The sequence below is a fragment of the Tympanuchus pallidicinctus genome, unplaced genomic scaffold, assembly GCF_026119805.1.
Source record: "Tympanuchus pallidicinctus isolate F22 unplaced genomic scaffold, pur_lepc_1.0 scaffold4, whole genome shotgun sequence".
Lineage (NCBI taxonomy): Eukaryota > Metazoa > Chordata > Aves > Galliformes > Phasianidae > Tympanuchus > Tympanuchus pallidicinctus.
The window spans coordinates 35,465,285-35,489,821 of NW_026294758.1; the positions used below are offsets into that span (position 1 = coordinate 35,465,285).

The 24,537-nt window shown below is 39.9% G+C and overlaps 1 protein-coding gene across 9 annotated transcripts in view; it reads left to right on the top strand.

Moving 5' to 3' along the window:
• Positions 1-1,090: 1,090 nt before the first annotated feature.
• TLE1 (TLE family member 1, transcriptional corepressor) overlaps positions 1,091-24,537 on the top strand; it is a 68,400-nt gene continuing 44,953 nt past the window's right edge. For 3 of the 9 annotated variants that reach the window (XM_052700757.1, XM_052700758.1, XM_052700765.1), the window contains exons 1-6: positions 1,091-1,684; positions 1,916-2,016; positions 3,290-3,353; positions 3,444-3,488; positions 20,366-20,428; positions 21,371-21,475. In XM_052700757.1, coding sequence (XP_052556717.1) covers positions 1,661-1,684; positions 1,916-2,016; positions 3,290-3,353; positions 3,444-3,488; positions 20,366-20,428; positions 21,371-21,475 — 402 coding nt within the window. In that variant the 5' untranslated portion in view covers positions 1,091-1,660. Of the gene's footprint in view, positions 1,685-1,915; positions 2,017-3,287; positions 3,354-3,443; positions 3,489-13,298; positions 13,403-20,365; positions 20,429-21,370; positions 21,476-24,537 lie in introns of those variants that run through there. The other 6 variants (XM_052700760.1, XM_052700759.1, XM_052700763.1 and 3 more) reach the window with 6 other exon arrangements.

The window sequence follows — 24,537 nt, forward strand, 5'->3', positions numbered from 1 at the left end:
CTCATGAGGAGGAGCTCCAGTTATGCATGCGGAGCGCCAGGCAGGTTTACAACCCCACCTTGGGAAGCACCACCTCACAGTAAAGGCATTTTCACTCTCGTCTTAGAAACAGTGAAGAAGAACAGTCCTCATGTTTCTGTACTTATTTACGCATTCACAAATGTGCATGCTCATGCACATTACCTAAACACACCCATACACATACACACGTGAGTGCCCACAGGCCCGCGGGCCCGGCAAGACACGGGCAGGTGATGCAGAGCCCTGCTCCCAGAGCCCTGCAGCCTCAGGGTGAGTGCAGCTTTCAGCCCGAGCGCTGAGCGGTTCCAGTCCTTTCCTTTTGGTCATTCTGACACAGAACTGCGCACAGCGCACAGCACAGCACAGCACAGCACAGCACAGCACAGCACAGCACAGCACAGCACAGCACAGCACAGCACAGCACAGCACAGCACTGTGCACAACCTCCTATTCCGGTACCTCCTCGCGTCCGGTTTCCTAACAAACTCCAAACTTCGGGCTCCTTATATAGCTCCAAGTACTAAGTAAAAAGCATCAAGGGGCAACGCCACAGCGCGTACAGCTACCCCGTATAACTCTCCGAGCCGTCATTCAGTCTCACGACGCCCCACTCCAGACCTCCGCACCGCCCCCCGCCCTGGCGGACATCAGCGCCCTGCCTCCCTGCCCCATAACACCACCGACCCCATGCGCGCAGGCGCCGCGTGCTGTGCGAGAAGCAGCCCCACGTTACTTTGACTGACAACTCAGCCTCCCTGCTCCCCTTCCCACAGACCTTCCCCTCCTCCCTGCACTCGGTGCCCTCCCATTGGCCGGCAAGGAGGGCTCCCGCCGCTCCGCCAGAAACGCTTCCCAGCGAAAGGCTGAGAGGCGGACGGAGCTGCGCCCGTTCCATTGGCTCGCGGCGCCGGACGCATCACGCACCCACGTTGGTGCGGAGGCCGGCGACTGGCTGCTACCGCCATCTCTCCCACCTAAATGAGCGCTGTGGGAGGGGCCGGGAGGCTGGTTAGCCGGAGGAGTGTGAAACCGCGTGTTAATGCAAACGGCGCGGCGAGCACGGCGCATCCCGCCCGGTCCAGCCGTTCCCGTCCCGCCGAGGGCGTCCCGCGGGGCTGCCGCGCTGCGCTCCCCCGCATCCCTGCGCGGAGCAGGGCAGGGCCAGGCAGCGCTCCTCGACCGGACGGAACATCACCTCGCCGGGCCATCGCCGGGACAAGAGCGACGGCGAGGATGGGGAGGAGATCGCGATGCGCCGCGTGCTGCTAAGGCGCGGAGCCGCCCGGTGCCGGAGGCCGTCGCCCTCCTAATCCCGTTCGGAGCGGGCGCTCCCCGCCCTTTGTTGTGCTGTCTCCGTCGCCGCGGGGCCGCCCCGCGTCCGCCCCCCGCGGAGCCCCGCTCCGGCCGCCCCATGAGCCGCCGGCGGTCAGGAGCAGCGCGGCCGCCTCCGGAGGCTTCCCGCCCGCCCCTCTCGCTGTGACGGCCCCGCCCGGAGCCCACTACAGAGCCGCTCGCCCTCGTGACTCGCGTCGCCCGTCCCGTCCCACGGAGCTACCGCGTCAGAGTGGCCGCGGCCGGAGGATGTCCCTGCGGCGGGATAACTAAGCGCCGCGGGACGGTGTGAGGCGCGTTCGGAGACATGTTCCCGCAGAGCCGGCACCCCGTGAGTACGACGCCGGGCGGGACCGGCTCTGCGTGCGGCGGTCACTTTCCGCCCCGAGGCGCGGGGAGCGGCGGGGAGGAATCGGACTGCTCAGCTGTGGGAGTCGGCGGGAGGAAAGGGCTGGGGCCGGGGTCGCGGCAGGAATGGGGCGGGCGGGGAATGGGGCTCGTTGCGTCCCGCCCCGTCCGCGCGCTCTGACTGTGCCTTTCTCTCCCGGTCCGTCCGCACCAGGCGCCGCACCAGGCTGCGGGGCAGCCTTTCAAATTCACCATCCCGGAGTCGCTGGACCGCATCAAGGAGGAGTTCCAGTTCCTCCAGGCTCAGTACCACAGGTGAGCCGCGGAAGGGGTCGCGCCGGAGGGCCGCTCCGAACCGCTCCTCCCCCACTGGGCGCGGGGTTGCAGCGAGCGGCCGCGTCCAGGCGGTGGCGTGCGGGGCCGGGGCGGCGCGGGGCCCTCGGGCGGGAGCGCGGCTGGAGGCGGCCGGGCCCTGGGTGAGGGGCGGGGAGGTGTTACGGGGGAAGAGTGGCGTGGTGCGGAGGGCGGCGGAGGAAGATCCTTCCTCCATTGCGTGCGGTGTTCACGCTAAGGTGAATCCGACGCCGACGTGCTGTGCCAAAAGAGCCTGGTGGATGGCAACTTTGTAGCGCAGAGTTAAGCGGCGGTCTGCTGAAGCCACGAGGTGCGCTTCTTCGCGCGGCGCTGTACGGTTCTTTGGTGCTGGAACCCCGCAGGGAGCGGGTTCCTGCCTGCAGAGGGTGTTTGGCAGTAAGAGGCTTTTGTCTCTCGATTTTGTACTCCCTTGCACCTGAGCGGTCTGGATAGGGATAGAAGATCTGTTACTTTCCATGCAGGAAGTCAGCCGACTGAGGCTGGGGTTCTCTTTGATTTCCACAGTAGTTTGATTCTCACTCGAGATTGTTGATTTGTCTGAGCCGTCAGTTAGAAATGAGGTATAAACTGTGAACATTCGGTATTGCAGTTGTAAGTGAAAAAGGCTTCTTTCCGCAGCGTTTGTTTCAAAGTATGCTTTAAGGTGGCCCTTAAAATAAAAAATTAAAAAAAATGTTGCTGCTTTTGCTTTGTTTAGTCAGAGTCCTTAAAGCGATGCTGCTGTTTGTGAAGAGACAGATAACTTTTCTGAAAACAAATTTGCTAGCAAATGGCAGTCAGTTACTGCTGTACAGCTGCAGGCAAGATAACCCAAGCTGGAGGTGCCTGGAGGTTAGGAGATGGAGATATGCCTGAGATGTAATTCTAACCACAAATGGTGCCGTTTGTGACTCTGAAAGTCACTAGTGAGGAAATACTTCTGGCTGCTCAGAGGAACTTTGGAGAATGTCTGATCCTGACACAGCCCAATAGTCCATGTCCTTTGCCTGTCTCCATAGCTTTGGACGCAGCTGCAGCTCTCAGGCAGCACCACAAAATACCTTCTGAATTTCCTGCTCTACCCTTGTGTTTAAAGTATGAATTAAGCATTTATCTGTCTGTTTGCATGTGAGTTATGAGGTTTTTTAATTAGCTGTTTTTGTCAAAACACAAAGTGGGTAGGTGTCAAAACAAATGACATAGTAGTTACACTGAAGTGTGATCTATTTTGTAGCCTTAAACTGGAATGTGAGAAACTCGCCAGTGAGAAGACAGAAATGCAGAGGCACTATGTGATGGTAAGTTTGTTTGTTCTTTATTTCAGTAAAGATCTTATAATACAATGCAAGCCGGTATAAAAAAAATAATACGTGCTCCTTTATTTGCAGTATTATGAAATGTCATATGGATTAAACATTGAAATGCACAAACAGGTAAGGCATTTTGTTTTCTAAACCACAGAAATTTGCAATCAGTCTGCGTTTAAGTGTAGCAGCTGTGTTTGTCTTCAGATAACTGCGTTGTATGTCTGAATAGACTGACTGTAGCTGTGATTGGCAGACCTATGCCTATCTACTGTCAAATGTGGTGTAGGTTAGGCTGAGTGACACAGCTGTCTTGCTGTTGGTCCTAAAAGGTGATGTCAGAGGTAGGAAAGGTCTCCTCTCTGTTTTTGAAAGTGTAATTCAGTGCTTATGTGTTTCTGATTTGTCGCTGGTAGGAGGGAGCCTTTGATGATGACTCTGTAGCGTATGTAGTGACAGTTGCTCCAGTACTTGCCTTTTAAAAGTATGAAAGGGTTAGTGACTTGGAAAGCTCAAGTTATGACTATGAATTTTCAAGTTCCCATAAAATTCACACTTACAGCCACTATAATGGTGAATAAAAAGAGTGCTGAAGTAGAACAAGACACTAAAGACCTCATAAGAGAAGAAAACTAAATGATTGTTCAGCCCAGAGGACCCTCAACTAAGTAGTCATTGTCTGCCAAATAAAGCTTTAATGGTAGGGTGTAAGTATTCTGTAGATATGCTGACATTCACTTTTTCATCAAGATGCTGGTACAATAAGTCTTTCAGAAATCGATGGCCTCTTAAAAAAATTATCATTAGATGAAGTTGCACAGTTGGACACATTTCAAAGTGCAACAATACAACTCTTTCTTGAAGTGTATGTGTTATTTCATCTAAAATTCTTGTTTCATTAAATTAAAGAGCATGGATGACCGGTTAGGGCATAGCAAGTAAATTGATTAGTTCAGGCTTCGGATCTTCAGTATATTCAAAGACTTTCATTAAGTAAGTGAACTGCAGAGTGGAATTCTTCTTTTGTAACTCTGAACTCTTTGATTTTTATTTTGTGTTCACTTAAAAATATTGTATTTTGTGAGGTGGTATGGTGGTTCCTTGGTAACATTGTTTGCAAAGCTAGGCTAGTGCTCCACAGTGTTTTTCAGAGTTACACTTGTTTGAATCCAAAATACTGGTAAAAGCAGGGATGTTAGACGGCCTAGTTGTTTTGAAACGATGCACTGAATAGGCAAATAGAACAGTAGGAGTGGTGGGTGACTTGGTTCAGCGCTGTGCTATGTTTTTGTCCAGTCTGTGTTAAAAGAATGGTATTTTCTCAGTGAGGTAACTTTTTTTTTTTCCTCTTTATCCACTTGATCCTGATTTTTGGGTTTTTGTTTATTTAGTCTATTGTAAAGCTCAGAATAAATAACTTGTGAGGAAGACAGTGTCCATATAGGGGGTTGAGTTGGTGCAAAATGGATGTTATCTTCAGAAGATCTTGACAAAGTCAGGTGACTTCAGTAAATGTACAAGGAAATTAAATAAAATCAATTAAGCCCATGAGATTAAAGAGCCTCAGAACTGAGGTTTCCACTTTGACCTTAACATCTGTGCATTGCAAAGGTTTAATGCTCTGTATATATGGCAACTATAATTATCTACCCAGTATGCAGTGATACTTGGGAAGCTTTTAAGATTTATGGCAGTCCATTATATCTGCATTGATTCTGGTGGAGGAGAACAGAGCACGCTTACTCCCTGTGTGAAAAAGGAAAGAAAAAGCATTTGAAGGGATAAATAGTTTTTCTTGGTTATGAGTTTTAGATACTATGCTTTTACATGTTGAGGAATTCTGAAAAGAACAGCACCTTCACATTAAAGATTTAGATGACTACAGTAAGGTTTCCTAGTGCTGTTAGAATTCAGTATGTAGGTGATCGAACAGTAAGGAGACAAAAAAAGCAAAGCAAAAAAAAAAAGCCACCAATGACATTCTTCTGAATTTCTACTTCTAACAGTAAGTTCTGAGGAGGCTTTTGTCAGATAGTAATCATAATTCTTATTAAAACTGGTGACGTCTAGCCCCAAGGGTGTAGCCAGGCTCAAATTGATGCTTTTTGCTGGCTGATCACCAGCATGGCCTAAGTGCTCATTATGTTGTAGAGAGGGCCTTTGGAGCTCTCATTACGTTTGACAGGAATTCTCTCTAGGGGGAAACTGGGCATTAGCTAGACTTCTGACAGGCTGAAATTATTCCTGCTTTATGGCTTATAACCAAATGCTAGCAAGGCATCATCAGGGGACATGAAAAATTGTCATTTCTGACAACATCTTTGTTACTGAAAGATGCAGTGATGGGGAAACTTTCCACTGAACAAGCTTTTATGTTCTTAAAGCCTACCGTCTACGTGGATGCTGTAAGCACCCTGTGTGAAGCCTTCAGAGTGCTTGGGCTGCTGATTTGAAAATAAAAAAAATTGTACTGCAGTGGTGTTAGCTTGTGCAGTGTGCTGTCCATATCACTGTGGAAAGTAGGGGTCACTTTCGTTAAAGAAAGTTGTTGTAGTCTGCCTGCTGATAAAAAGGTTGATTTCTTGTGCTGATGCAGTTGTGTCAGTTACTAAACTCTTCATTTAATTCTGTAATTTATTATGATTATAATGTGGCTAAAATGGTTAGGACTTGAATGTTGCTGTATGCAGGTTTGACTGAGGCAAACTCTGCCAAACAAAAGCAGCTGTATGGCAGAGTTTTCAACTTGAATACACTGCATTTGTGTCAATGAATGGCTGCATGAAGGCTTTCTTAAGCTTCAACTTTGGCTCTTTGTAGTGTTTAACTTTGCACAATATGCTTAAACCCAGGTACTGCATTTGAGTGCTTTTGAGCTTGCTGTCTGAACACAAATCAGGACATAATAATTGACATACTTGTGGTTGGTTTGTGTTTTCTTGATTTGTTTCTGTTTTTATAAGAATATCAAAGGTTAATTCTTAAGAGGATGTTGTGCCTGGATTTTTGTACTGTTTACAGAGCTGATTATCTTAAGGTGTATACAGTTACTGATTAACACTACTGTCTCTGAGACAGAAACAAATTTGAGGATTTGCTGAGGATAGGTGGGGTTGATTCAGGTATTGTTTTCATGTGTGTTGTGGATTGAATTAACAGATGAGAGAAACTGAAGAGAGTTTTTCCCACTGTGACATCTGTGTCTGGCAAAGCAGATGTGTCAACTGCTAGTGCCAAGATGTAGAGTCTTTTGGGTATTAAAAGGCCCACTGTACTTGAAGGGTTACTGCCCTTGGCTATTAGGGAGAGATGCTGAAAATAAAGAGGTGCTGCCCTGTCATCTTCTGTCATAAGTCGAGAGATAAGGCTTCCTGTGTGTTTAATGCCTAGATTGTTCAGGTGCAAGATTAGCTCTTGCTCAGTGGCAGGCAGCCAAAGAAAGAAAAAATCATCACTGCTGAACTAACTGACAGACTGTATAAACTACTACAGTATTTGAGTGTCTGCAATCCCAAAGGTTACCAGCTGGTTTTCCTTCTCTTTGGGTGGGTTATTGTGATCTTTGTGACCTGCCTTGAGGCAGGAACGTCATTCAGTAGAAAAAGAGGAGCGGGGAGTGGAAAAGGAAGGAAGGGTTCTTTCACAGTGGGTTCTGGGGTGAAAGGTAAACACCTCTTTCTGCTATTTGTAATACAGATCAGGCTAGTATTTGAATTGCCTTTCAGCAATTTTAGTTTTGTAGCAAAGGGTTAAAATTACATTTCATCTTCTGTGCAAAATGGAAGATAGTGTCTTCTGGATTTGTGGGTAGGTCACCACTGGCATATACTGGCATCTAAAAACAACATTATGTTAACTTGCACTTACCAGAAGACTCCACAGTACTTATTAATTTAAAAATGATAACAACGTTCAGTAGAGCTAATGATGTTGTCGTTCCACTGAATTTAAGAGTTGAGAATATATAATGACAGCTGTGTTTACATTGTAACTGTATACTCAGCTCCCTCTTCTCACTGGCATCAGTTACTTGCTCCGTGCTCCAGTTAGTTGTCTTTATGAACAAACAGGAACAAAAAGGAGAATTGATTTTTCTTGATCAGCAGTTTTTATATTCTTAACCATTTCATCTCATCATCAGGGGTGTGAGGTTGATGGGTGTTCAACTTGTCCTCTTATGTAAAACTTCTTTCTAGTGGGTTTTTGCCATTGTGCAGGGAGGAAGCTGTTGTTGGTGCAAGATAAGTAAGGCAGTTGTGTTGATTTTGGGGGGAGGGGTTTAGGGGCTGGGAATAAAGAAACTTCATTTGTGATGTTATCTTTGTTTGATGACCCTCAGTTCTCAGCAAGTGCATGTAATTGGTGTCTAGTTGCCTTTTCCCTGCGTTTAGAATGTTAGACCTTTGTGAGTATTGTTTGTGACTCACTTTCACATTGGGTGGTCCTATTCTACTCAATCTGTGAAAGTACAAGTTGTTCAACAGCTTGATCATCTGATATGCCTTTGCTTGATTTTTTTTTTTTCTTTTTTAATTTATTTTTCCCCATTTTCAGTCTACTCCACTGAAGTGAGGGCACAAGAACTAAATGCAATTGTCAGGGTTTAGGCAAGCCAGAGATTTATGTAATGACATAATTGTTTTCCGTATTTTTTTTTTTTTTTTTTCCTTTAGAAAAGTTCTCAATACTTGATTTCTTTGCTTGGCTACCAACAAATTCTGAACTGCTACTATCACCTCTCAGATTTGCTCACATTTGAGTTCTTGCTCATGAACGATGTTTGCTCCATCAATTTACACTGACGCTAGGGGTGGTTGCCCCTGGTGTGCCTATGAGTGTGTCTAAGTTGTGTAATTACATTGTTTAACTGCCCTCTTCAGCTTGTAAGGCTGCTTTGCAATTCTTCTGTCTGTCATTGTTTCTACTTTGAATCCTCTTGTGGAACTAATGTTATTACTTACTGTGTGCTGTCTTCTCCAGACTGTGTTGCTGAGCATACTCATAAACCAGATTGTAGTAAATGTCCCTGAGATACTACTGCTGACATTCCTTTTTCTGCAAGAGCTGATGGTTTTCCCTTGCCCTGTTTCCTATTTTTTGACAATTATTTATCTGTTTAAGGCATGGAGCCAGAGGCAATTGAAAGGTAGGTTAGAATTCACTAAAACATTGCCTGTGTGAGCTCTACTTCAAATCTGACTAGGTTTTAAAAATAAGTTTTTTCCTGAAGTCATTTATTGTAAAAGAAGGCATAGTGATGAAATTTCTTTTAACTTTTTTTTTCCCCTCTGTATTTGGTGCAGCATATAATGAGTTCTTTTTTTTTTTTTTTTTTTTTTTTAAATGAACAAATGGAAGATGGAAGTAGCACTGGTTTCTCTTAGAAACATGTTCCCAGTATGCTTAAGTATAAGTGGAATGGAAAAAGGATTATAGCTTTATTTTTATAATATTCTGTCGAGGATTACCTTAGTTGTTAGCAAACCCAGTATTACCAAATGTATTTTCAGTGTGTTGAGAAAACTGTTCAGAAAATTAATCAGTTTGGTAGATTGCTTTGAAGTTTTTATAATGATAATAGTGTTTTGTGGCTAGTGATAAATTGAATAGCATTTCAGAAGCCTGCAAACTCTAATTGGGGATTGACTGAGTTGCTTTCACCTTTTCTTTATGTTCTGCAGAAGCACAAACAAATTAGCACAGATGATTAAATTACAAATTAAAGTTCTTTGAGAGCTGTTTGGTGGGTTATCTGTCAGGGTTGCTTATCTGGAAGTATGTTGTACTGCTTAAGTGATTGGAAGACCTAGCTAGCCTTTTAGGTTGTGTGGTCACATAACAGAAAACAGACATATTTGTGTTTGGTGCTTTTCTTTTGTTGTTAGTGTGGTGATGGTGGTGTTCCCTCTACCTTCCCTCACCCAGCATGGATTTTTTCTTCTTCTTTTTTTTTTTTTTTTTAATCCTAGAGATTTTTGATGTTTGTGTAAACAGTCAGTCAAAGTAACTTACTTGTAAGGTGACCAGTCAGGGTATTGACAAGAACAGACACAATAGAAAACTGCATTAGGAGGCAAGCCATTGGGATTTGTAGTAAATATATTACAGAACACAAGTGAATTGCCAATACTGCTTGTTTAGCAGTTTGCAAGGGCAATGGTAGTATGGATTTTTGAATTAGAAGGGAAGGACTGTTCTTTCTCTGTGCTGGAACATCTACTTGATGGCTGAGGATAAAATTGATTTAGAGAACAAAATGCTGCCATCTCTGTTTTTGCCATTTTAGAGGCTTCTGTATGGATTAGTAAGCAAAAACAAGAAGATAGCTTTCAGTTTTGGAGAAGGGAGCAAAAATATGTATGCTAGTTTGACTGATTGTGTATTAATTCTAAGAAAACATTATTCAGTCGGGTCAAGAAAAGCAAAAGACATCTAAAAGCAGATAGTTTTAATTATCTGTGGCAATTTGCTTATTTATGAAGTTGTTTTTAAATATGCCAAACCCCCTGAGTAGCTGCGCTCTTTACTTCCTTATATAGTGATCTCAACCTCTTCAAGTGCAGAAGTTTGAATTAAATCTTTGGGAGGACAGAGAAAACCCACATTTTCTTGGGAAAAATAACAAATAAGATTGTTCTTTTGTGGTTTTGCTCTAACAGTCTCTATTTACAACAGAATGTGCTTTTGTTTTGTTTCTTACTGAAATGTTTATCGCTGTTTTTTCTTTATACAAGTCTTGAGTCTGGGTATAAGGTCATCCTGAATTTCTGCTTTGTAACTGGCTGTAAGGTTGCCAGCCATTACTTTGCAGATACCTAGCTGTCTCAAATAAGGGATATAAATTGCAAAGTAAGCGAAGAAAAAAAAAGGTCTTTTTTTTTTTTTTTTTTTTAAAGCAAGACCTATGGGAAGCCTTTAAACTTTTTCATTACACTGTCAGGTGCCAGTTCCAGGGAGGACTTGGCACCTCCCTCTGAACTAGCAGAATTAGTTGTAGCAGTGCCATTTCTGACAGGGTGCTTGTCTGATCTGCTGCTGAAGATTAGCAACAGCAGCCACTCTCAGACTGTCTGGGTAACAGTGCTTTTCTGTGACTGAAGTGCTTTTTCAGTTGCACCCCCTTTGTTTTTCCTTTTTTTTTTTTTTTTCCCCTGTGCATTTTTGTCCCTGTGGATAGGAAAAGGCGATTGTTTGTTTTCTTTCCAGAAGCCTCTTTGTGCACTACTGCATCCTAATGACTGTAGTGGCAGCCTTTTACTAGTGGCGTACTGCAAAACAACTTCTGATTCTCTGTGACAGAGAGGTTGCTTTTCTGGCCCCCTGAATCCTTACTTTTTGCTCCTATCTAGGTATCCTGTGGTTCTTAATGCCAGTTTGACCCAATCCTTTTTATTTTTCCTAATCGTTTTTTTTTTTTTTTCTTTCACTGCAAAGTGAGTTCTGAAGCTCTCCTAGCATGTTACGGATTTCTTTGCAACTCTCTGTAAATTAAGGATTAGGGCAGGTAAGGATATTTTTATGCTCATTAGTGCAAATGTTAAAAAATACCAGTCCTGTCATCCATGCAGAAAGAACTTCTTAAGTCTTGATACTTGGTTTAATCATCAAGCAGTTTTGCACATTCTTGTGAAGTTGTAGTAGAACTGTGCTGTTTCCATTGTTCCTAAGAATGCTACACTACTAGTGTAAAATTCTCAGTGAAGAAGGTAGAGCACCTGTGTCACTTAGCCATAGAGGACTTACCTTGTTGGAATTTACGTGGTTCAGATATTACTTATTGTTGTAAAATCAATAGAAGTTACAGTTTGTCTTTGCTTTACCTAATTGAGAGTATTTTAATGTCTTGAACTTGAACAGTTGAATAAAGCCGGTCTATCTTTGCTCTTTCACAATCTTTGCTGTTTTCTTTGTCAAGTATTGTCCTTTTATATGTAGTTTTCTTTCTGCCTGACACTTGCAGGTTTTGCAAGGTTTTCACTAGCCCAAGCTTCACTAGTGTGCTCTTGCTACACTTCAGTTGCCATGGTTAACTTGATCAGAGCATTCAAGTAAAGTGAGTTCTTTGCAACTCAAACAGTAAAGGAAATGTTGACCTTAGGTAGCTAATAATTTGTATTAATTATGTGGTTGAAGACTTTCGTTTTATAGTTAAAGGTGGGTGAAAAAAAAAAGTTTCTAGCAGCATTGGTGTCTCTTTACTATCTCTTTCTTTCTGTAAGTTAATGAATTGAACCTTTTTTGTTCTCTTCTTAGTATGTCACATGGCTGAGCAACAGCTTTGTTTTTTGCATAACTTAGTAGTGGCACATAATTTTGTAACTATGTGCTAGTGCTGTATATATTTATACTACCTCACCTGGCATAGTTTTTACTTCTTGCACACTTTCTTGTTTGCACCACGTTAGTTAGAAACTAGTGATATAGATTCTTGGCAGAGTTCATCCTTACCCTTCTTCCTCTGTCCGTTCCTGTTCCATTCTCAGATGTGTTAACTTTCACGCATGTCCTCAATACTATTTCATAAAAAATTCATCAGCTTTCCAAATGCTTTTTATCTTTCAATAACAGATCCTGTAAAGATGAACTTAACCAGTTGACATCTGATTTCAGAAGTCTTGAGAGCCTTATTACTCTGCTTTGTACCAATAACTATAAACTGTATTGTGATTGTCAATCTCAAATTACTTCCTGTCTGGTCAGTTTAAATCAGCTCTTGTCTACAAGATGTAATCTAGGTGACATGTTCACTAGCTCTCTGTATCCTGTGGCAGAAGAATATAAACAAAACATAATAAAATAAGGAAGAAATTTATTTACATATCTCCAAGATTTTGCTGAAAGACTTCCAAATTTCACTTTCTGCACACAGTAAAAGTAACTGTTATTCCTTCCAAATTCTGTGGCAGCTAATTCTGCTAACAGCTAACAAATTTTGTTGGTCCTCCTGACTTGTTACTGATTAGTGAATCATTTGATAGCATCTGAAGTATTGATATGAGCACACCTCTAAGGCCTTAAATTCTTTCAGTGACTTGAGGTGTTTGAATCTCAGGTCTGAATATTGTAAATATTGTAAAACTGTTAAATTAATGTGAAATGTACAAGTGCGTGTGATGTGTTTGATTAAACTTGCTTAATTTGGTAGTTATTCCTGAAGTTCCAGTGAATGCAGTGTATTGCATTTAATTTTTTCCTCCATATTTCCATCCCTTCTCTTGATATGTTGTACTGCTTATTTTGTCAGTTTTCATGCTTTGTTTTACTCCAGATCAGATTCTAATGCTGTTATAGTCTTACTTGATGGTTGATAAGGACTGAATCTCAACTGAGAGTTTTGATAATGTCTTGAGTACTTTAAGTGTTTTGTGCTTGATTTGAGGTACATTACGCTCTTACATCTTCAAAGCTACATAGCTCTAGGTACTTCCACAGTTACGTAATATCTCTGACATTCTATGGCCGTCCTAATAAAGTGGCTCTCAGTGGGTGCTTTACGGATGTGTTTAAAAACTTGGTTGTAGGTTATGGGATTGAGAGCAAAACAGGAATGATTTTTGGAGTGTATCCTAAATCAAATGAAAAATGAAGGGTATGGGATTCCTTTCTATCAGATCTAGCAGTTACAGCTATTCTGTTTTTATGGTCCCTTTCTTTTACACTTCTTTTTGTCTCTTCCTTTTTCTTAGATAGAGCTGTGTTGCGCAGCTGTTCTTGTGTTAGCTAGGTTCTTAATGCCCCAGTAATAATTAATCAAAACATGTTTTATAATTACAAAGAATGTGTGGGATGGGAGGAACTCATCTGGCTTGTTGTTTCCCTCTGCTTTCAGTTAGGCTCTTCCTGTGCTTCCCTGTGAACAGCTGCTACTTGGTCGATGCTTCTTGTTAGTCTACTTAACTTGCTGATCTGCTAAGCTGGTCCTTTTCCTTTTTCCTGTAGAAATGTTTTCTGCTCAACTAGTGAGCTGAGATGTTGGACGATTCTGAACATCTCCAGGAGTGCTTTTGGAATAAGGTGATCAGTGCGTGCCTCTGGAAATAAAGGTGGTGAGACTTTCTCTTTTGGATCAGTCAGCTTCTGACTTGCTCTGCCGACTCATGAAATCTGAGTAAATGGGAATGATGTGTACCCCAAAACAACTGGAAAGTAAAGTAAAGCTCCGTGTTGGCTTCAGAGATTTAAACAGTTCTGTGTATTAAGGTTGGCTTAGGCATGGAAACAAAGCTGTGGAATTAAGATTTGAATGAATGCAAAATGAACTGAAGTTGAATTAAAGGAGAAATGTTATAATAGCCCATTTTAGCCAAGTTTATGAAAAGTGTTAACATAGTGAAGATGTGTGAAAGGATCACTGGAATGTCCTGACAACAGCTTTGTTGTTGCCAGTTAACTTAGGTTCAACAGAATTTACAGCTGCAAGTGGCATGGGCAGTTGTTTACAGTGGTTCAGTGAGAGCTGCACAACTGCTCTATTATAATAGAAAGGATTTAAATTAGACATCTGAAATATATCCAGTCACTTTACAGTTGAATAAAGTTCAAATCTATAGTAGATGTTCGCTAAGTGTAGCTGTTGGCTTGTGTCTCAGATCCACCGTATGTTTAAATTAACATGACCTTTCTGTAACATAAAGTAACACCTGAAGAGGTTTCAGATAAATGTAGCTTAGATAATAAATGCACATTTGGAAACTGTCATTCTGCAACTTCGTCATTTTGAGTTTTTGTTCTATTAATATTTCTGTTTCTTCTTTCTTTCTGCACTCCCACTTGCAATATGGTGATGTTTTGTTTTTTTCATAGCTAAAGATTTTTCATGCTAGTCTTCTTGGTGGGGCAGAAGGAAAACTGTATTTGTTAATGATATGTCATGTTAAACTGACAGCTTATCCCTCAAATGCAGAGTTTGTTCTTGTTTCTGAAGTGAATGCTACCCATTGCTGCTTGTCAGTATGAATTTCAACTATCTGTGGAGAATAAACCTTCCCTCCTCCTCCCATTGGTGTGAATGTTAGTAATGACAGTGTTTATAATTTAAAATACAGTTTGAAGGCCAACTTCCACAGTTTGTCGCGTGGTGGTTAATATGGCTGTAAAGGGGAGATGAATGTGGCTACTTCTCCCAGTCTGTTACTCAGGAGACGAGTAAATTTGATTGGCTGCTGCAGTTCTAGCAAAATCATTTGATTTGAGAGGAATAGAAAGATAAGATATCCAATTACTCAAATGATTTGCGGGGTTAGCCAACGTTGTCATGGAGATGTGAGTTGGAACAAATTAAATTTTAAGCAATAAAATAATCTTAAAGCACGCCTGGGAACAAGAAAATTTGGCAGTAGCACTTACCTGAATTGAATCTTAGCTTGACACACTGTTGCTTGACATTGATATACTATGGGGGCCTAAACTTCTACCTGGTATATTGCCTTTTTTCTTCCTTCTTGCAACTATTGCCAGAACAGATTGTGGTGTATTAGTTTTAAATAAAAGGGCATTAATTTCTCAGTGCTTAATGTGGATTCAGTAACTCATAAACAGCAAAGTTCATAGAATGCTAGCCTTAATCATTTGAGACTTTTGAATATTTAAATATTGAGATTTAATCATACATCCAACATCCTCTCCATCCCCAAATTGTTAGCAATGCATTCTTGAAATTGCATAAGCTTTACCATGGCAAAATTAGAAGTTATGCTCTGTGAAACATTGGTTGTGAGTTTTTTTTATGTGCTCTATGAATAGGTGTGATTTTTGTTGTCTCTGAAGATCTGAATCACATTAAGAATAAAGGCTGCAACACTTCAGTGCAGGTTATTCTAGTGTTTCTGCAAGAAGAATGAAAATAAAAATGGGTACTAACAGTTTAAGACTAAATTGTGCATTTGCAGTTTCTTATCCAAGGTCTTCGTAGAGATAGTTTTCAGTTAGTTTCTGGTTTGCAGCAGGGATTAAAAATGGTCAAGCATGTCCCATAAAGAGGGCTTTTATCTACATGCCTGTTAGACATATGGGGATGAAAATTGGTCTGAGGTCAAGTCAGTTGCATCATCACAGCCTTTGATTTTTCTCATCATCCCTACTACAGATCATCTCAAATAATTCAGTAATGACCAAAAATGCAACATTAACCTTTACTACCTGTTGGAATGCTGTGTTAAATGCTGTAAATATAAAGAAATCCATTTCCTTCTTCCAGAAGTAGTTCAGTGTTGTGTTTGGCTTCCTATGTTTTGAAAGTGTAATTGGAGGCATAGTACTTCAGAATTAACTTGTAAAGCCTTTATGAATATTTGACTGTATATTCTTTTCTCTGCATTGAAGGCAGGTTGACTTAATTGAATGGATTAGGACTTGCTTGTTCATTATCATGGTAACCTTGGGTTTTTATGTTGCTTTTCTTGAATTTCCTTTTCTGAAGCTTTCTCAACATTTCTCCTAAGCTGTCTTCCTCCAAATTAGATGACAATTTTTTTTATTTTTTATTTTTTAAATTGGTTTGAAATAATTGAAGTACGAAAAAATGTGATGAAAGTGCAGAACTTGAACAGAATTTCTTGAACTTAAGAAATGGTGATAGAGTACTTCAAACACCAATCTAACTTTTGGTTACAGAAAATGCAATCTGCAAGAGAAAAAATGAGCTTCTGTGGACTATTCTGGCTTAGCGTTGTTTGGTAATGGTAGACCTGGACAGCTTTGTGCAGTCTCAAAACTAATAAAGCAACAATTGTCATAATACAGCTGATTGTCACAATAATGTCTTCTAAGATTTAATTTCTGCTTTAGTTTACTGTAGTTGCTATAGCTAGTCCTTGCTATGACAAATATGGGAGGCGCTGACTGGAGCAAAACCACAGCTGTTGTTGGAAACTCTGAATCTCATCAATGATAAACTAATTTTCCTGAGGTGGAAGTTGCATTTTTTTCAGTTAGAAATGAGAGTGCTGACTCTTACTGGCTAGGGCTTCTTTTATGAATGATGAAATGTGTTATGTGTAGTGTGAAATCTGAGTAGAAATAGGGTTCTTGCTTCTTCCCATACCAGTGCAAAAATCTGTATTTGCTTAAGAAAATTGTGTTAAGTATGAGATATTACATGGTGCTTTGTGATGTACAGGGTGTCAAAACATTAAATGATCTGAAGTAGACTGCTGTAGAGGAAAACACTTTGATACTTAAGTGAATATTATATTTAGTTACTAGCCTGGCTGCTTGGTTCTATGTCATTATGTTAGGAATTCATTTTAGCAAGTGACACATCTAAGTATGGACACTTGAGTTTGGCAGTGTAGGGTCAACAAATGTTTTGACCTTAATGAGTCCTTAATGATATGGAATGAAGGCAAAAAATTGGATGAGTAAAGCCAAAAATAAGGCTCAACCTAATTTACAAAATGGAGCTGATTTCCTTCATGTTAATTTTTAATGATACGTTAGAAGGGAGGGTGGCATTTCAGTCAGAGGTCTGACAAGCTTGTCATTTGCAAATAAATCAAAAGACAATCATTGCTACAGCAAGAACCACTCAATGATGTAGTTTGGTCATTCTTTGATAGGTCTCACACTCGAGCCCTCTATTAAAAGTGAATGTGTTCAAGAGGTACTGCATTAAGGACACAAACAATTAAGGGCTCTTCAGTTGCTTTGCTAAGAGCTGCTGTTGAGCTAGGAGGGCTTTCATGAGAGATTCAGGTTTCTGCAGTCTGCTTTACCAAAGAGCTGAAGAACATACACAATTAGACATATTTGTCTCTGCTCCATGCGACTTTCTGCAGAATTTTCTTTGTTTACTCATTCCTCGGTCTGTTCTATGTGACTCAAGATCAGCAATTAGATAATAGGCATGTTATACTGTGAAACCTCTGAAAGAAAGTAACTGATAAGTATTTTTAAACTGTTAAGTGTATGAGCCCTAATTTAGAAAACTATAGCTTGCCTTAGTGTCACCAGTTACTTATGTTCTGTCCTGACTGACTCATTCAAAGAAGTTTTTTGGGAGTGTGTATCTATCTACATATGTATAAAAATACACCTATTCAAATTTATTTGGTCTTGGATGCTGAAAGTTCATTTTTAGCAACTTGATTTGTATTTAAATGTATGGAATTTTCTTTTTCTCAGTGCTGAAAAAAACCTCTTGCAGTTCTTGATAATGAAGATTAAGTGAATTGTGCTGTAATACCTAGTTAAGTAACTCATTATAGAACAAAGATATTTTAAAAACATCAGTAAGAGTACTTTTTACTACTTATTTGATTATTTTTTTTCTTTTTAAAGAAAGAAGTTATAGAGATCTGCTAGTAAATAAATAATTTTAAGTACTTTAATTGTGTGTGGGAAAGAGTGCCAGTATGCAGACTGCCTTTTAAAAACAAGCAGATTTTAGTTATGAGGTGCAGAATAGAGAATTTTAGTTTTCTTCCAGAGGGAATGCCTATTACCTGGCTCTTGTAGCAGTAACAGCACATCTTTAAACAAGCACTTGTTTATGATTTGTATGCCTAAATTTACCCACAACTGTGGATGAATAGGAGATGCTTTTATATGTGATGATGCCTTGCTTCAGAAGGTGTTAGGAAGAAATTTTTCCCTTCAGATGGTGTGTGAGGCACTGGAACTGGTTGCCCAGAGAAGCTGTGGATGCCTCATCCCTGAAAGCATTCAAGGCTGGTCTTGTTGGGTTTGTGGTTAATCTGATCTAGTGGTTGGCAACCTTGCCTAAGGGAGGAGCTTGGAGCTAGATGATCTCTGATGTTCCTTCCAACACAAGTCATTCTGTGGTTCAGAAAGATACTTTATTTCAGTGCCACTTTTCAGTTAGTTATTTGTAGTACTGACACAATCAATTTAAAACAAGATTAACTGAGGAAAGGCTGCACCTCTTTCTAGGTTCAACACTAATTTTTCAATAAGCAGACAATCTCTGATTGGTATTACAATGCAGAACAGAGGCAAGTGTGTCTCATCCTTTCTGTGTCTTGTGCATTATTCAGATGAATTATATGCCTTTTTTCTCTTCCAGGCTTGTTTGATCCTTTTTGACAGGATTATTAGAGAAAAGAAATAATTTCAAAAGTATAACTGTTGTTTCTTGGGACTGGTAACTAGCACGTAATGTTATGTGCTGTTGTGTTAGTGTGTAGTTCTGTATTTACACCGTCACAGTGAAGATCAGATGCTTGGGAACTTGTGAGAAAATCCAATAATGTATATGACTTGCATGGTTTCTAGACTGTTATCAAAATAGACTTTTCACAGTGACAATAATGTTACTTTTCAAAATTATGGAATAGAGAGACTCTTTTGTGTGGGTCATGCAGTCTAAAACAAATTTTTAGGATAAACCAAATTGCTTCTGTAATTTTTATTTTCACACTTAAAACCTGCTGCAATTCACTTTAGCTTCTGAAAACAAAGCTAATCCTGTTGGTCTAGGGGTAGCTTATTGGAAATGAACCACCTCTTAAACATTAAGGCTGCTAAGTGGCAGTCTTTTCATTGCTTACTATCTGTGTTCTTTAAGCCTTTTAATAGCCAATTGTCACAGTCATCATACATGTCTTTTTTTCTTTAAGAGAACTTAAGATACCAACAGATCTGTTGATTGCTTGGACACTCCAATAACTCCTTTATATTATTTTTGGTGGTAGTTATCTATTACCAGTGAATGGAATGATTCATAGTTTGTGCTCATAGACCAAACAGAACAGAAATGGACCAAAGCTGCTTGTTGTTTAGTCTTGTGTAAGAAGATGGATATTTCTGTTAGAGACCTATTTGCATTGTTGTGGGAGACAGAAGGGTTTGCTGGAAAGTGGCTGTTTGTTCATTGCCCATGCATGAGGAAGCCACTTTACCTAGAAAGAAATGATCTCTGAAGTATTCAGGAGATCCACAGGGCATGTGGACCTGCCAATAACTGACGTAGGTCAAGTGGAATACTTCAACTTACATCAGAGAGAGGAGTTTTAGAAGTCTGATAGGAAAAGAGGTGTTAAAGCTTGTCTGTTGCACTTAGACCTCAAGTTACATGTTTCTTGAGACACAGAAGCACTGTGGGGCTTTTGTTTTCTAATTACTGATTGTCTGATGTGTAAGCATCAGCACATCTCAGTGTTTTTGTAAGAAATCTGGGGTGATGGGAAGGCTTGGGGCAAAGGCTCAGCAGATAAGTTAGCAATGTTTTCATCTGACTTGCTTGAGTTTCTCTTTGTTCAGGTTTTGGCATGTAATTTGGCCGACAATTCTCAGCAGTGATTTTCTCCGTTTATATCCTAAAACACAGTTTTCCTTATTTTTCTGTTGTATATATCTTAGTTGATAGTAACTAGTTAGAGTGGTTCTGTGCTGCTCTTAGCACAGGGCTGTTCCTACATCGGTTTATTGTTCTCCTGCTACTTGTGGTTTCACTGATTTGTTGTTACTGACTACCTTTTTCTTTTCCCCCCGATGTCCTTACTTTAATTCTGTCTTAGTCAGTATGTTTTAGAAGCCTTTGTCTTTCTTACCCACTCTTCATTGGTTCTCTTCTAGTATTTTGTATTCCTGCAGTTTTCTTTCTGTCAGCAAAACTAAGATTGCCTTGTAATTGGCAGAAAAAAATTGATCATGAAAGAATGATCTTCTTGCATGCCTGTCACCTCCATGTTAGGCTGCTTGGTAATTTGAGTAACAATAAATCTTAGTTTTAAAAGGCCTTATTGTGGACTTAATGTTTTTCAAAAATGCTGTACTTGTTAATTAGCTATGTACAAGGATCAGATTTGTGCCTAAATGTGTATACAGATTAGGTGCTTTAGACAGAGCAGATGTCCGAGAGTAGTTAACTATATCTCTGTCTTCATTTAGGCTTAAATATTAACTATTAGTATTTGTACTGGCATGAAGACATGGATTGCTGTTTTTTACTCCACAGTGTTAACCTAATACGATCCTGTACGGTACCTGATATGTGGGAACTAGCAGAAAACACGATTTTAATCAAAATGCTTATTTTTCCTCCATAGACAGAAATCGCCAAGAGATTGAATACAATTTGTGCACAAGTCATCCCATTTTTGTCTCAGGAAGTAAGTAAAACTGTTCAGCTGTTAAAGTGCAATTATGTTGCTTTTCTGTTTGCAAATTAGCTAGTTTTAAGATGTTAATTTTATCACAATGCACAAGTGCAAGGAACATCTGTTATAGCTGAAGTGTGCAAACCCCCTGCTAATTTGGTTTAACAGATCTGAGTTCAAACTACTGACAATGGCTCAGCCTTTTTCATTCCCAGAGGAGAGGGGAAGTATGTGTTTTTTTTTTTTAATAATAATAATAAAAAAAATCAACAACAATGCAAAAAAATGATTTCATTTCTGATTCTGGTGATTACTTATTTGATATTCAGTTGTCAAATGTTCATCCAGTGAAAATACGTACGCTCATTGTCTACATCGTTTGTATCAAAATCTAGTGTAAAAACTGAGTAGTTAAATGCAAAATGCTTTTTAAGGTTACAGACCTGCATCTGTTCTGAATGACTGTGATTGTAGCATATTGTAGTCAACTGCTGCTGCTAGGTGTTGAAGGGTGTTATTTTGGGTATGCCTTTTTAAACTCTACAGTTTACAGAGTGTTTGCAGTTCATATTAGGATTCAGTGAAGCATTTATTCTTCACGTTTAAGATTTCTGTAAGTTTTGCTGTGTTGACACAGTATATAAATGTTGAAATTACTTCTAGTATGAAGATGACGTTATTGTCCTGCTATCCTTATTAAACATTAATTTTTTGAAAAATGAATAATCAATTTTGAAGGTGGCACTGGGGGAGAGATGAATTGGCTACATTCAGGGCTGTCATTTGCTTTTGATGGAAAGGATGAGAAATGGAGTACTGTTCCCTTTTTATCTGCATGAGATGTATCTTGCAAATAGCTTCAGCTTCTCCAAAGAAACTGCTTGTTCAGATATTTTTGTTCCTGGTTTTATTTGGTGCACAAATTCCTCCTTATACCCTTTCTTCTTTTAATAGCATCAGCAGCAAGTGGCTCAAGCTGTAGAACGTGCCAAACAAGTGACCATGGCTGAACTGAATGCCATCATCGGGGTACGTGGCCTTCCAGGTCTACCTCCTACAGTGTGTATAACTTGCTTTCATATATTATTTCTTTACTGTTTTTAAAATAAGCCTAATGTTTTGACATCTAACACTGTTTTGATGCTCAGTGTTGCACAAGTATGTTTGATTTTTCTTGCACAGATTTTAGTAGGGATAAAGTTAATATTTTGCTTAGATTGCTGTGTGGAACAACTTCTACTGCAAGAAATGCAGTGATTAGGACAGTTGCTTGTTTATTTGTAAGTATTGTATGTCAGTTGAGGTAGTTACCTTTGCCTCATTCATTTAGTCCTTACAGCCTGTACAACTATTCATTCATCTTTCTTTTGTCTTCTTGCGAGTCTTTCATAAATTTTAAATTAGCAAGCTACTGAAAAGAAACTTCACTTGCTTTTGAAGTAGTATTAATTGACTGACGCAGGGCTCTAAAAGCCTTTCACCAAGTTTGTGCTTCTAAATATTCTGAAATAAGTTAATGCTACTTGCTTGTGACTGATTGTCAATCACAAGTCATTTGTTTTGCATTAATGAACTTTCTGAACCATACATTCCTTCCACTGCATGAGTTCATTTCCCCCCCACTAAGTCTAGAATATTTCTCATGTTTTCTGTCCTTCCAGACTAAGTGAAAGAAGTAGCGGAAACAAGAAGCCGTCCTTTCTGATTTTATTCATATGTGTGCGCCTTGAGCAGATTCAAATTACTCATTTATCAATTTATGTTAATTGCTTGTGAGAAGATGCCCTGCTGGTCTTTATGGTTCCCTCAGACACTTTGTAATGATAATTAGACATGCTGCTGTATGGATTAACAGTGCCATAGTCCAGTTACGTCTACAGACAATGGAACCAGTTAATCCATCTGTGCTTAAAATTACATCCCAACTGGAGATGGAAAAAAAAATAAGAGCAAGGGAGGATTAAAAGAATGAGCCTCAGCTTGAAAACTCTCCTTTCATCAGTTTCTCAATTGCAGATCTGCAGTTGGTTTGTCTGTGGTAAGCTATTGGCAGTCAATTAGGTGAAATAAACTGGGAGGGTGACCTTCATTTCCTCTTAATAGCTTTTCCTCCCTGAAATGGGGAGCTTCAGTGGATTTTCAGCTTAAATTTTATTCAAGCTGCTTTATTACACTTGACGGATTAGCTTTGCATAAACATACCCCTACCTTTCAAATCTGAGCTGTTTTTTCACCTTCATATAAAATTTGACTGTTACTTAGTTTGTTTGCTAATCACATTCTAAAAACCGTCGCAATTACATCTGTTATTTGTCACAATGTCCTCTGTTCTTTGCTTGTGTAATGAATTACTTTATTTCAAAGATCAAATCAGGTATTCATAGAGCACATGTACATCTGTGATATTTGATTAGCGAAGATTAGAGAACTGTACTTTCTTGCATTTTTTTTTTTTGAAATGAGTTCTTTACAATGAAAATTGAATTGAAAGCTCTTTTTAATGAGCTACTTTTAAAGAATATTATATGCAGTAAATGGAAGTATGCATTAAAAGCATATTTAAAAACAATTCTACTGAGCTTAAGGTAGTGCTGCCTAGCCAAACCAAATCTTATATCTTGATGATGTCATTCACCTCTTCTTAAGTCTGCATGAAATAGTGTTTTTAAAGCAATAGGGATCTTCAAGTACCATACACAATTAATAGGAGTAGAAGCCCCAGCTTTTTCACTTTTAAATAGACTGCGATTCATCAGAGTAAACACTTCACTGTGTCTTCTGAAAGACTTCTGGGTGACGCCGTATCAGCCCAAAACTGAGTAAGGAAATGATCACATTGGGTACGGTGTCTTTGGCTATGTCTATGTATGCCTATGTATTTTACTAAAATTAGTTGTGTGTCACAATGATCTTTTATAGGCTTATGTGGTCAGTAATTATCTTGTGCTGCAGAATAAGTTTCATGCTTTTGACATATGCTTGATTTTGTTTATAAGGGGCCGTGTGTATCCTGAAAAATCCAAATAGCATAAAATTGGGTTGACAATTCAGTGGACCTTTGGTCTCCCTCACTGAGCACGCAGTGTGTCAAGCCCTCTCCCCAGAGGGGAGGAGACATCAGAGGCCTGTCTATTTCTACACAAGGCAGCTGCGCTGGAAGTAAGCATGGCCTGGTCTGATAGCAGCTGTCAGTATTGTTTAGGGACCTGACTTAGTGTAAAGAACAATGGAAGGGCCATGCTATTAAAGTGCAATGTCTTTCAAGATGAGAAAAGAAATAGTAATTTAACGGTTTAGACGTCTATTATGAGCATGAAAGATCATGGAACTTCTTTTAGAATGCAAATAGGCTGTAGCATTCTGTAACAGAAGATTGCATGCCCTCTAGGATTATACTACTGAGGATAGTTGTGTATAGTCAATTTTTAGAATAGAAAGAGTGCTGAACTTCCGTAGCTGCTTGGATAATTTCTCCTGACTAGATAAAATTTGCATTTTTGTTGGTGTTTAACTTTTTTCCTTCTTCATTTCTGTCTTAAAAGGTCACTGTTTTCTGGTACGAAGCAATTCAAGAGTTTCCCAGTTAGCTTGCCTAAATTAGAGCAAAAAACAGTTCTTGTTGCTGCTGGGCTCTGTCTGAATTCTGGAAGATAGCAAAGTCTTTAATTAGTGGGAATGTTTTCTTAATTTTTTTTTTCAAACCATCTTTATTTTATGAATGTCTTTCTAGTTGAAAAAAAAATAGAATCCTATTAGTGGACAAACTAGGTTAGGGACTGTTTTCCTCATGGACTGGTCAGATTCCTTTTGGAGAATTTGCAAAGTCAGAATTCACATTTTTGAGTCAGTGTATGGATATAGGATGTATGGATTTTTGAGTCAGTGTATGGATATATGTTAAGAATATATCGAAATAAAAAATAGAAACAAAATATTGACGCATTAGAAAAAGAAGAGTAATACAGTTGATCTTGATTAGCTTACGAGTGCTAAACCTCTGGGTTGATTACAACTTGTGGGAATTATATTTTGGTCTAAATGGTTATATCTTTGGCCTTATGCTTTTCCTGCACGTGCTTGAAGGCTTAAGTTTCCAGCTAGCTGTATAGTAGTGTAACTTT